This window comes from Nicotiana tomentosiformis, chromosome 6 (genome assembly GCF_000390325.3).
Source record: "Nicotiana tomentosiformis chromosome 6, ASM39032v3, whole genome shotgun sequence".
NCBI lineage: Eukaryota > Viridiplantae > Streptophyta > Magnoliopsida > Solanales > Solanaceae > Nicotiana > Nicotiana tomentosiformis.
In genome coordinates this window covers 51,555,375-51,567,629 of record NC_090817.1, presented here as the reverse complement: position 1 = coordinate 51,567,629, position 12,255 = coordinate 51,555,375, and the positions used below count along the sequence as shown (strand labels likewise).

The 12,255-nt window shown below is 42.6% G+C and overlaps 1 protein-coding gene and 1 long non-coding RNA gene across 2 annotated transcripts in view; both read left to right on the top strand.

Annotated features, from left to right (window-relative positions):
* LOC104107680 (uncharacterized) overlaps positions 1–9,017 on the top strand; it is a 34,180-nt gene extending 25,163 nt beyond the window's left edge. The window contains exon 5 of the long non-coding RNA XR_011408561.1: positions 8,343–9,017. This is a non-coding gene — a long non-coding RNA (uncharacterized lncRNA). The remainder of the gene's footprint in view (positions 1–8,342) is intronic.
* A 1,344-nt stretch (positions 9,018–10,361) lies between these two features.
* On the top strand, positions 10,362–11,528 carry LOC138893989 (uncharacterized). The gene is made up of 2 exons (XM_070178661.1): positions 10,362–10,947; positions 11,005–11,528. Exons 1-2 carry the CDS (start codon positions 10,362–10,364, stop codon positions 11,526–11,528), a joined length of 1,110 nt encoding a protein of 369 aa, XP_070034762.1.
* Positions 11,529–12,255: the final 727 nt, after the last annotated feature.

Below are 12,255 nucleotides of genomic sequence, written 5' to 3'. Positions count from 1 at the left end.
TGGTCCAAAAATACTCTTCGCGACGGCTGTCTGCCACCCGCGAATGTGATGCAGTCGTATCCCCAACCTATGTAAACATGCCCATGCCTTCGCGGACGTGAAGGCTAAACCCAGCCGACTCCTAACCAGCTACTCATCATACGTGAACGCGAGCCTTCGCTCGCGAACATGAAGACCACCAGACCCAACACTTACGCGAATGCAAAGAACAAAAATACTATTGCCTAAAATAAGCCTTTGCAATCACGTGACCTGCTCTGCGATCGCAAAGCACACCAGACACCAGCAATAATTCAGCAATCCAACCAAGCTCAAATGATCCGAAATCTATATGAAACACTCCTAAGCCCCTTGGTACCCTGTCCAAACATACCAAACAATCCCAAAACATAATACAGACTTATTCGAGGTCTCAAATAAGTGACATAGGCTCCGAAATTTATGACACAGGCTCTCAGCATATCCTCCAAAATATGAATGGTCCGCTCGGACTGCCCGTCCGTCTGAGGGTGAAATGTGATGTTCAACTTAATCTGCATGCCCAAATCATGATGAACGGCTTCTCCAGAAGTGCAAAGTAAACTGAGGGCCTTAATCCGAGATAATAGACACAAGCACAACATGCAAATGGACAATCTCCCTGATGTAGATCTTAGCCAACTGCTCCGAAGTGTAAGAAGTCATGACTGGAATAAAATGTGCAGACTTGGTCAGTCTATCCACAATGACTCAAATATCGTCAAATCTCTTCAATTCCATGTCAAACCTACCACAAAGTCCATAGTGATGCGCTCCCACTTTCACGCTGGTATCACAATCTTCTGAAGTAACCCATCAGGTCTCTGATGCTCATTCTTGATCTGCTGACAATTCAAACACCGAGGAATATATCCAACAATGTCTTTCTTCATCCTCTGCCACAAATAATGCTGCTTCAAATCATCGTAAATCTTTGCAGAAGCTGGATGAATAGAATATCACGAACTATGAGCCTTCTCAAGAATCAACTCTCTTATGCCATCCACATTAGGAACACAAATCCATCCCTAAAGATGCAATACAACATCATAACCAATAGACACTTCGTTAGCACCACCTCGTTGCATCGTGTCCTTAAGGACAAGTAAATGGGTATCATCATACTGACGATCCTTAATGCGCTCAGACAAGAATGACTGAGATACAATACAAGCAAGAACCCTCTCAGGCTCCGATATATCCAATCTCACGAACATGTTGGCCAAAGCCTGAACATCCATAGCCAAAGGCCTCTCACCAGTGGGAATAAATGCTAAACTCCCCATATTCTTTGCCTTTCTACTCATGGCATCTGCTACCACATTGGCCTTCCCCGAATGATAAAGAATGGTGATATCATAGTCTTTCAATAACTCTAACCACCTTTGTTGTTTCAAGTTCAAATCCTTTTACTTGAATAGATGTTGAAGACTCTCATGATATGTATACACCTCACAAGACACACCATATAAGTAATGCCTCTAAAGCTTGAGCACGTGAACATAGTTGCTAACTCTAAATCATGCACTAGATAGTTCTTCTAATGGGGCTTCAACTAGCGCGACATGTAGGCAATCACTCTACCATCCTGCATCAATACACACCCTATGCCAACCCAAAAGCATCACAATAAACTGTATATGATCTCGATCCTGAAGGAAAACCAACACAGGAGCCGTAGTCATAAATGTCTTGAGCTTCTAAACGCTCTTGTCACACTCATCTGACCACTTGAATGGAGCGCCCTTCTGAGTCAACTTAGTCAATGAGGCGGCAATAGATTAAATCCCTCTACGAAGTGACGGTAGCAACCAGCCAAAACACAAGAAGCTTCTGATCTCTATAGTGATAGAAGGTCTGGGCCAACTCTAATCTACTTCAATCTTATTCCTTGATCCCATCACTAGATACCTCATGACCCAAGAATTCTACTGAGTCTAACCAAAACTCACACTTGGAGAACTTAGCATATATCTTCTTCTCCCTCAAAGTCTGGAGCACGATCCTCAAATACTGCTCATGCTCCTCCCTACGTCGGGAATACACCAACATAACATCAATGAACACAATGACAAATGAATCCAAATAAGGCTGGAACACAATGTTCATCAAGTGCATGAAAGCTGCTGGGCAATTAGTCAACCCAAACGACATCATCAAAAACTCATAATGCCCATAGCGAGTCCAGAAAGCAGTCTTAAGGATGTCCGAAGCCCTAATTTTCAATTGGTGATATACTGATCTCAAGTCAATCTTCAAGAACACTCTAGAACCCTAAATCTAATCAATTAAGTCAGCAATGCACGAAAATGGATACTTGTTCTTGATGCTCAACTTGTTCTACTGCCGATAGTCAATACATATTCCCCTATCCTTCTTGTTAACAAACAACATCGGTGCACCCCAAGGTGAAACACTAGGCCTGATGAACCCCTTATCCAATAACTCTTGCAAATGTTCCTTTAATTACTTAAACTCCGTTGGAGCCATGTGATATGGAGGAATAGAGATAGATGCATGCCAAGTTCTAAATCAATGCTGGAAAAAAATCACTATCGGGTGGAATTCCCCGTAGGTCTACTCGAAACACATCCAAAAACTCCCTCCATACTAGAACTGACTCAACAATAGGAGTTCCAGTGCTAACATCTCTCACAAAGGCTAAATATGCTAAACATCGCTTCTCAATCATCTGTTGAGCCTTCAAAAACGAGATCACTCTACTAGGAGTGGAACCAAGAGAACCTGTCTACTCCAACCTCGGCAATCCCAGCATCGCCAACATCAGTCTTAGCATGACAATCTAGAATAATATGATACGGAGATAACCAATCCATACACAAGATCACATCAAAATCCACCATATCTAACAATAGAAATTCCACCCTCGTCGCAAAACCACAAATAGTGACCACATAGGACCGATATACTCGATCCACCATAATGAATCACCAACACGTGTAGACACATGCACAGGAGCATCAATAGAATCACGAGGAATATCCAGACAAGAAGAGAAGTATGATGAAACACATGAATAAGTGCAACCAGGATCAAACAATACTTAAGAATCCTTGTTGCAGGCAAAAACAATACATGTAATCATAGCATCATAGGTAACAACCTCGGTCCTCCATGGAAATGCATAGCACCTGGCCTGACCTCCACTAGACTAAGTTTTCCGTCTAGGGCAACCACATCCTAGATGGCCTCCACCCCAAGCTAGTTGAGTGGGTGGTGTAAACACCAGTGCAGGAACCATAGCCGGACCTCCTTGTTGCACTAGACCTCTACGAAGATTAGGGAAAAACTTCCTGGCATGCCCTAACTCTCTACACTCGTAGCTACCTCTAACTGGAAATAATTATTGGGCCTGAGTCAAACCCCGTGAACAAAATAGCCACTAGAAGAATCGGGTACTTATGAATCCTGAAGAGATGGAGAGCGATGAGGACTCTATATTGAAAGTGTACTTAATTAAATAGCATGGAAGCTTCCCGATTGGGTGGCGGTGAATGATAAGTTGGCCTGATAGAATGGCCTCCTCGGAATCAACCTTGGCATCCAAATGGGGCACCAATGAAACTCCCTAAACGTCGAGACCTCTTGTCTATACCCCATATCATCTCCCTGGTCCCAATGCAAATGCGCTCAATATGATGCGCTATCTCAACAACCTGGTGAAATGTTATCCCGCTCTCTACCTCTCTAGCCAAAGCAATGTGAATACCATGGTGAAGACCATCAATAAATATCCTCACTCTCTCCTCCTTAGTGGGTATCAAAACTGCAGCATGATAAGATAGCTCCGTGAACCTTATATCATACTCAGTCATTGACATTGGACCCTACTGGTGGTACTCAAACTACCTCTACAGCTCCTCTCTCCTAGTGCAGGGTATGAAATGCTCCAAAATGACCCTGGAGAATTGAGCCCAGGTAAGAGGAGGTGATCCTACTAGTCTTCCCATTTCATAGACCTACCACTACCTCCTGGCCCGACCTTGCATCTGAAAGGTGGTAAAGTCAACTCCATTGGACTAAACTAAAATTGCGCAGAATCTCATGACAACGATCCAAGAATTCCTAGGCATCCTCTGAAGGTGTACTATTGAAGTGAGGAGGATGCAACTTGGTAAACTTATCCAGTCTTTTCAACTCATCAGCTGACATGGCGGGCCTATCCTCAGGCTGCACGGCAATAATAGGCCATCACGCCCTTCTCACCAACGTGGATGATGACAGTGACCATGGATGGATAGAGCAGTTTGTCATCATCGCTACCAGGGATATCATCCCTGCCACAACTCCATCTTTTCCTGAATTATGTAATCGTTCTTGTAAGTTTGTAATTTATTCACTCTTTCCTTCATAAATATGTCATTTCCCGCCATTGTTGTCCTCTTTGTTTTCATTGTTTTAGCTAGCCGGTGGACACCACCATGGTTTCAAGGCCTGGACCAGTAGGTTTAGAAGATTCTGGATATTACAATGCTAGAAACCTGTCGGTGGAAGGAAATGGATCCCAAGTATGGATAGAAGGCCAAAAACCATGGTAAACTGAGCCCTTCTTCCTTTCATATTTGAATGAACACAAGTAACCTTCGCTAACTGCAATTTTTGCTTGATTCATGACTCCCGCAGGGCTCTGTCACCTGCCTCGAAGTAAATATTTTGGTTGACCTCGCAGAAGCTGCGAGGGTGCTGCAAAATGCCCTTGCTCGAAGCAGTACCCTCGAATCTGCTCCCGGTGATAGTGCTTCCTCTCGGAGTCCCCAGCCAGAGAACAAGCAACCAAAAAGGTGGCATTCTTCCTTGACTGGGACTCAAAATAAGAAAATAAAGAAGGCCACGAATGAGCCTGTCATGGTCACAGTGGTCATTGAAGATGAAGGGGAAGCTAGTGATGAAGAGGCTTCCCTTCAAAGGAGAAAATGATCTTCATCAGCTCAACCGGATGCTCAATCGGGAGAGCATCAAACCCCGATTGAAGGTGAGGTCTGATCACTTTGGGGTGAAATGGAGATAGTAGAGGATGTCGATTCTTGCTTTCCGACCCCTGTTGCTATTTATGGTCCCATGAGCTCGAACCACAGGCCTCTTCTACCTTCGGTTACCGAGCAACCAATAATCAGTGTTGCTCCCGTTGCAGCTGCTTCTCAACCTTCAACGCCAACGACTTCACTCCCCTCTGCACCAGTTGCACCTTCACCACCAGCACCCACTGCATCTCCTCCACCGGTAACAGATACTCAAGAGGAGGGTGCTTCTCATCCCCGGTCTCCAGACCATGGGAATTTGGGGCACAATTACTCACCCCCTTCCCCAGATCCCCGAGGGAGAAGAAGTACCACTTTTTCGATTTCAAAGGGATGCCATCTACTGTCCAGGTCGGTGGAGCTTGCGAACTATCTGAAGCCGTTGTCTTTAGAGAAAGATAAGAAGAAGATACGCTCCCTTTCGGGGGAGGATTTGTGGAAAAGTTCCATGCATGACGCGGCAGCGGTACTGTATTTGCTTTCTGATTCCTTGCTCTCTACTTATTTGTTATAACGGGATTTCTAACCTTGATATTCTTCTTTACAGGCCAACTTTATTACTTTCGAGGGACTTCAGAGATTGATTCTTGACAAACAAGTACTTGCCTTTGAATGGGATCAACTTTTGGTTGAGATGGATCAACTTTTGGTTGAGATGGATGAACTTACTACGCGTCTCCTGGTGCTGGGGCGGGCGATCTTGAGTCCTGGTTGCAGCAAAGTTAGGAACAAGTGATGTCCTATATCCAAGAAGCCACTCAATTTCCTGCACAGCTCCAAGATGCTAAGGCTAAGTAGGTTGAGCTTCAAGATGCTGTGCTTGTTGCTGCCGAGCGCGCGTCTGCCTCTATTGAACAAGTGAATAACTTGGAGGCAGCCTTGAGCTCCAAAACCGAGAAAGCTAATGCTGCCGAGGAGAAGAGGACTAGATTGGATGAGAGATTCAAGAAGATAATGGAGCAAAACTAGCTTCACTTATCTATAATCCGCGATCTTGATTCTAGCCTCGACGCCACAAGATCCAAGAAGGATGGCCTTCAGGCCGAGGTTGACAGGCTTAAGGCAAAGCTCCAACACCAAGGGGATTCCCTCATATTTGAAAAGATGTATTCTATGTATCATATTAGGAGAAAAACCTTGGATAAGGCCAAAGCGGGCATCGTTGAAATTGATGATTGTATCGCCAAGGCCCGAGCACTGGAGTTAACAGCTCGAGAATGCCTCCCTACTCAGCCTGCCACAACTGACTCTTCAAGCACCGGTTTTGAGTATTCGGGAACCGAGGATGAAATTGAAAAGAATGATGATGAAAGCCCAGGACCCGAACCGGTAGCTGATCTGCCATCTTCCACCAGGGGGACGCAGATGCTTCTCTCCCCCCGGCCTCCGGCGGCGATAGTGCCTAGATTATTTCCTTTTGTTATTTTTCTTGTACTTTTGTAATTATTCCAAACCTTTCATCGAGTTTGGAACTTTTGATAAATAAATAAGAATTTTGTTTAAGTGTTGTGCAAGATACATTTTCTTTGCATTGAGTTAGTAGAGCTTCGGGCACATTTTCATCCGATAGATTCTGATTTCGGGCATAAATTCTTTTGGAATCAACCCTTTACTTTGAGGGTTTAATAAGAGAGGGCCCTCTTATGTTTACGGAATTCATTCCGGCACAAGCATTTGAAGTTTTTTGTTAACTTTCAAATGATCAAATCAACTCATCGTTTGGACAAGAAACAAGATAAAAATAAAAGCACTTTATTTTATTCCTTCAATCTTTAAAAGTAAATAAGCATTCGTTTGCTGGAAAAAAAAAAAGAAACTACTAATAAATGTGGCGAACTTGTACAACTTATTTCTATGGGGCAGGCCATGCAGTCCCCCGTCCCGATGAGATATTATTGTTCTCGGTTCTCGTAGTCCCCGATTTTTGATAGCATTCTGTTGCCGTATCTAATACTATCCCCTCCCCCTAGTGTTCGAATGCGAAGTATGCAAATTGGAACACTGGAAGTCTTCCTTCGTTGGTGGAAACAACTCGTGAACAGTTGAAGAGTCTTTGGTTCGATGGCAAGTTTTGTTTCCCATTAGGAACTTGCCATCGAGCCAAAGACTATTTAACCATCCCATAGTGGTTTATGATCTCAATGCCTTGTCGTTTAAAAGTCTTAACTTTGTAGATGATGCTCCCTTCATAGTATGCTTTCTGTTGTTGCCTCGTTAAAACCATTGCCAGAAAAACTTGATTGGGAAAAAATTTGGTCAAAGAGAAAAAGAATGCAGCACATACTTTCAGTATTGATAGGATCCATCAGCTGTAATACCTTTTGAGGTGAGCCACATTCCAATTATTGGGTAATGTGACTCCGTCTTGATTTTCCAGCTCATACGATCCTTTACCGGTGATAGCTGAAATCTGATAGGGACCTTCCCATGTCGGACCCTGCTTCCCAGCGTTGATTTCCCAAGTGCTCTGAGTTACTTTCCTCAAAACCAAGTCTCCTACTTTGAAGTAACAGAGATTGGCCCTCCAATTATAGTATCTTTCGATCCTTTGCTTCTAAGCCACCATCCTCACATGTGCCAAATCCCTACGTTCATCAAGTAGATCCAGCTTCACCAGCAATGCCCCATTATTTGCTTCTTCATTTTCTTAGGAAACCCGTAAGGTTGGTTCCCCTACTTCCAACGGGATTAGAGCTTTTGCGTCGTATACGAGATAGAAAGGTGTCTCTCCCGTGTTTGATTTTGTCGTCGTCCAGTACGCCCATAGCACGTTTAGTAACTCTTTGGGACACTTGCCTGTAGCATCTTCTAACCTCTTTTTGAGGTTTTGGATAATCACCTTATTGGTTGACTCTGACTGTCCATTAGCGCTCGGATGGTACGGTAAGGATGTAATCCTTTTGATTTTCAAGTCTTCGAGAAATTTTGTGACTTTGGAGCCTATGAACTGTGGTCCGTTATCACATGCAATTTCCTTCAGTAATCTGAATTGGCAGATTATGTGTTCCCATAGGAAATTGACCACTTCATGCTCACCGATCTTTGTGTAAGGACCTGCTTCAACCCATTTAGTGAAGTAATCGGTTAAAATTAAAAGGAATCTTACCTTTCCGAGACTCGGTGGCAGCGGACCAACTATATCCATCCCCCATTTCATGAAGGGTTGTTGGTAGGCTATAATCTTGTTGTTTGGTTGCTTATTACACTCCAATTTACTGTACTTTAATTGAGTTTGAGCTTTAATCGCTAGAGTTTTGTACTAATTATGTGTTTTATGCTTTGTAGGAGTGATTCTGAGCTGTGTAGATGTTATGGAATGAATTTGAGTGATTTGGAGCTTTGAAGTCTGTGTAAAAGCCCAAGGGAATAATCCGGGATCGCGTTCGGGGGTCGAGACTCTAAAAAAAAGTGTACACCCGCGGCGCGTGGGGCGGCACGTGGTGCGCCATGCCTGTACATTATCCGGCTGCCTGACAAATTTTAACTCTCTGAACTTTCCCACAACCGCTTCGCGTGGCGCGTTGCCCCATGCGGCGCGCCTGTCCAATTTTTATAGAGTTATTATCCCAGTTCGCGTAGGAAAAGGTATTTTCATCTGGGCCCGATCCTACTTAGTATAAATATATGTAAAAACGTTATTTTATGGTCTTTTGACACATCTAAGACCTAAGGAGGCTAGAGAGAAGGTGGAGAAGCGAAAGTACAAGGAATTCATCATTCAATCTTGACTCAAGACGAGAGTTTGGATCGTTTTATGTTTTTTTTATATTTGTGATAAATTACTCCATATCTATGGACTAGTTCTCCTTTAGGGTTTGATGGATTTGGTGTTTTGATATTTGTTTGTGGATTATAACTCTAGTTTTTATGTATTGAATTATTTTGGATGTTTTATAGTTGCATTTATATTCACATGTTCATGTAATCGAGAGAGGCATAATTTGTGATATATTTCCATTATCTTGTTGGTGGAATTCATTAATTCTTCTTAGTAATCGAAAGAGGATAGTTGAATTGTTGATTAAACCTAGTTAGGAGGATAATCGAGAGAGGTTCTCCTAAAGACGATTCCACTACGAAGTCGTGCATATCTTCATCGAGCATAAATTGGTTCATATTGTGAGGTTGAGACTTAATCGAGAGAGGGGTTTCTACTAACGGTGAACTAATAATTGAGTGAATTCGAGAGACTCACTTGAATATTAGAAGTGAATTAACTAGAGTTAAATCCCAGACATTTATCTTGCACCTATCCAATCAATCCCTATTTTCTCCCATTGATATCTTTTTTGCTTACTTTTGTTTCGATTGTCATTCGTCAATTAGCTTTAGATTCTTAGTTAATTTTAATTTTTAATCACATAATTCTAAATTGTTGATTATCTTTGATAGCAATCTAGCTACAAACTACAATAATATTGTTAAACTCCAATCCTTGTGGATACGATATTATATTATACTATATTCAACTAGCGAGCATATTTTAGTGTGTGTTTTGCGCTAGTCAAATTTTGGCGTCGTTGCCGGAGATTGGCAATTAACAGTTTTTGAAATAGTTTGTAGTTCTAATTCAGGAATTTTTCTTTTTTACTTTAGTTTTTTGTCTCTTTTTACGTTTGGTGTTCCTTGATTGTACGCAGGCTACATGTTAGATTGGTGCATGACTCGATCGTCTAAAAGGAAGTGCTACCTTACGAACCAGAAATTGAGAAACAACTGCGACAGTTGAGGAAGGAAAGAAATCTCCCCGAGAATACAGAGAAAGTTAGGCAATCCTCAACCAAGGAAGTTATGGCGGGAGATGATGATAATGTTGATTTGGCTGCATGAGAGGCAACCCAGCAAAGAGAAAATGATGCACGAGATGCTGAGGAGACAGATCTTTGAAATGCACAACTTGTCTATGAAGAGGAGAGGGCTCAGAGAATTGCTCAGAATCTACCGTTGGGTGCAGACCAGTTCGGAAATATACCTCCAGGGGCTGGGAGACCACTGGGTGATGATGCTAGACTGGTCTACAACCAAGGCTTATCAAGTGTGAGACCACCTCCAGTTGCAGCTAACAATTTTGAGTTAAACCAAGGGTTGCTCCAAACGCTTCAAAATATTTGTGTCTTCAGAGGGAAGCCAAACGAAGATCCAAATACACATCTAATGGAATTCAAGGAGATTATGAACACCTTCCAATACAATGGTGTTTCACAAGATGCAGTGTATAAAAGGTCATTCCCCTTCACACTCAAAGATGATGCGAAGCAGTGGCTTCGATGCTTGCCCTAGGGGTCGATTAAAACATGGGATGAGATGACTAGAAAATTTCTTGACAAATATTTCTCATCAGCTAAGACGGGCAAGTTTAGAAGAGAAATCCATAACTTCTGCCAAAAAGAGACTCAAACTGTGTTTGAAGCGTGGGAGAGGTTCAAGGAATTAGTTCGAAAGTGTCAACATAGCGGAATTGAACTCTGGATGCAACTCCAGTACTTTTGGGATGGTTTGACACCAGCCTCACGTAGAACATTGAGTAATACAGCTGGAGGCCCTTTGATGAAAAAGACACCAGAGGAGATGGTCACAATTCTAGATGAGTTATCTGAGGATGCAAATCAGTGGCCCTCTGAAATTACTGAAAGAAGAAGATCAACTAGTGTTCACCAAGTTGACGCTAACACATCTGTGCAGGTACAACTTGATGCCATGGCGAAAGAGATAAGGAAGTTGACCTTAGCTTCAATACAAAGAAAGAATAACGCAGCTTGTGATATATGTGGAAAAGGACACCCTACTAATGAGTGTCAGGCCTCAACTGAGAAAGTAAATGATGTGGGAAATTATAACTTCAATGCAATGGGTCAGAAGCACCCCGGTTTTTTGTGGAGTTCACCTGGGGGTACTGCAAATGCATGTCAACAAAACAACTCTAGATTCTAGGGACAATGATCTCCAGGCTTCCAAAATCAGCAAAGGCAGCAGTTTCAACCTCAACAATCCAATCAACCTGGGCTAGAAGATCTGATGAAGTCCTTTATTGTCAAGACAGATGAGAGATTAGATGCTCATGGTGCAGCTATCAAAGAACTTGGCTCAGGGCTGAGAAACTTGGAGAAACAAGTGGGACAAATTGCCACCGTATTGTTTGAAAGGATCCTAGGTATTTTGCCAGCTGATACTGAAAGAAACCCCAAGGAAATGGTAAATGTTGTAACTCTGAGAAGTGGACAAGTAGTGAAAGAGCCCACCCCTATCCAAAAAGAGGCGGTACCTGAAAAAGAAAGTGGGGAGCAGCTGAAAAACGAAGTTGATAAGAAGAAGAAAGGCAAGAAGGGAACTGAGAAAAAGAAGAAAGAAGAGAATTCAAGAAGGGATGAATCTAATGAGAGCGATCATATGCCTGCTTTACCGTTTCCCCAAAATCTTTATAGAGAGAAGCTGTACAAGCAATTTGAGAGATTTCTAGATATGCTGAAATAAGTTAATGTAAATTTTCCATTCACAGAAGTGCTCTCTCAAATGCCAGCTTATGCCAAGTTCTTGAAGGTAATCCTTACAAAGAAGAGAAAGATAGAAGAAACATCAGTAGTCAAGCTCACAGAGCATTGCAGTGCAATCTTGCAAAACAAACTCCCACAAGAGTGTGGAGATTCAGGGAGTTTTGCTATACCTTGCTCGTTAGACACTCTTAATTTTGATAAGTCTTTATGTGATTCGGGCGCATCAATTAATCTAATGCATTTGTCTATTAACAGGAAGCTTGAGAAGGAGATTGGAGAGATAAGGTCTGCACCAATATCTTTGCAGCTGGCAGACCAAACAACTATCATACCCGAGGGGATAGTGGAAGATGTCTTAGTTCGGGTAGATAAGTTTATATTTCCTATAGATTTTATAGTAGTAAATATGGAGGAGAATAAGGAGGTCCCTCTCATCTTAGGAAGACCATTCTTAGCAACGGACAAAGTAATCTTAGACATACACAAGAGAAGACTCATGCTTAGAGTGGGTGAAGAGACTGTAACTTTTGAGATGAATGTAGAAACTGGGGTGAAGAAGGAGAAGCCAGCTGCAAGTGTTGAGTGAAAACTGAAGAGCTCGAAAGAAAAGGCTGCAACGAGTGGAAACAATAAGTGTGGGGTGTACCCCAAGAAGGCTGAGAAGAAGTTATCTGCATGGATGTGTGCATTGGTTCGGGCGCGTGGAA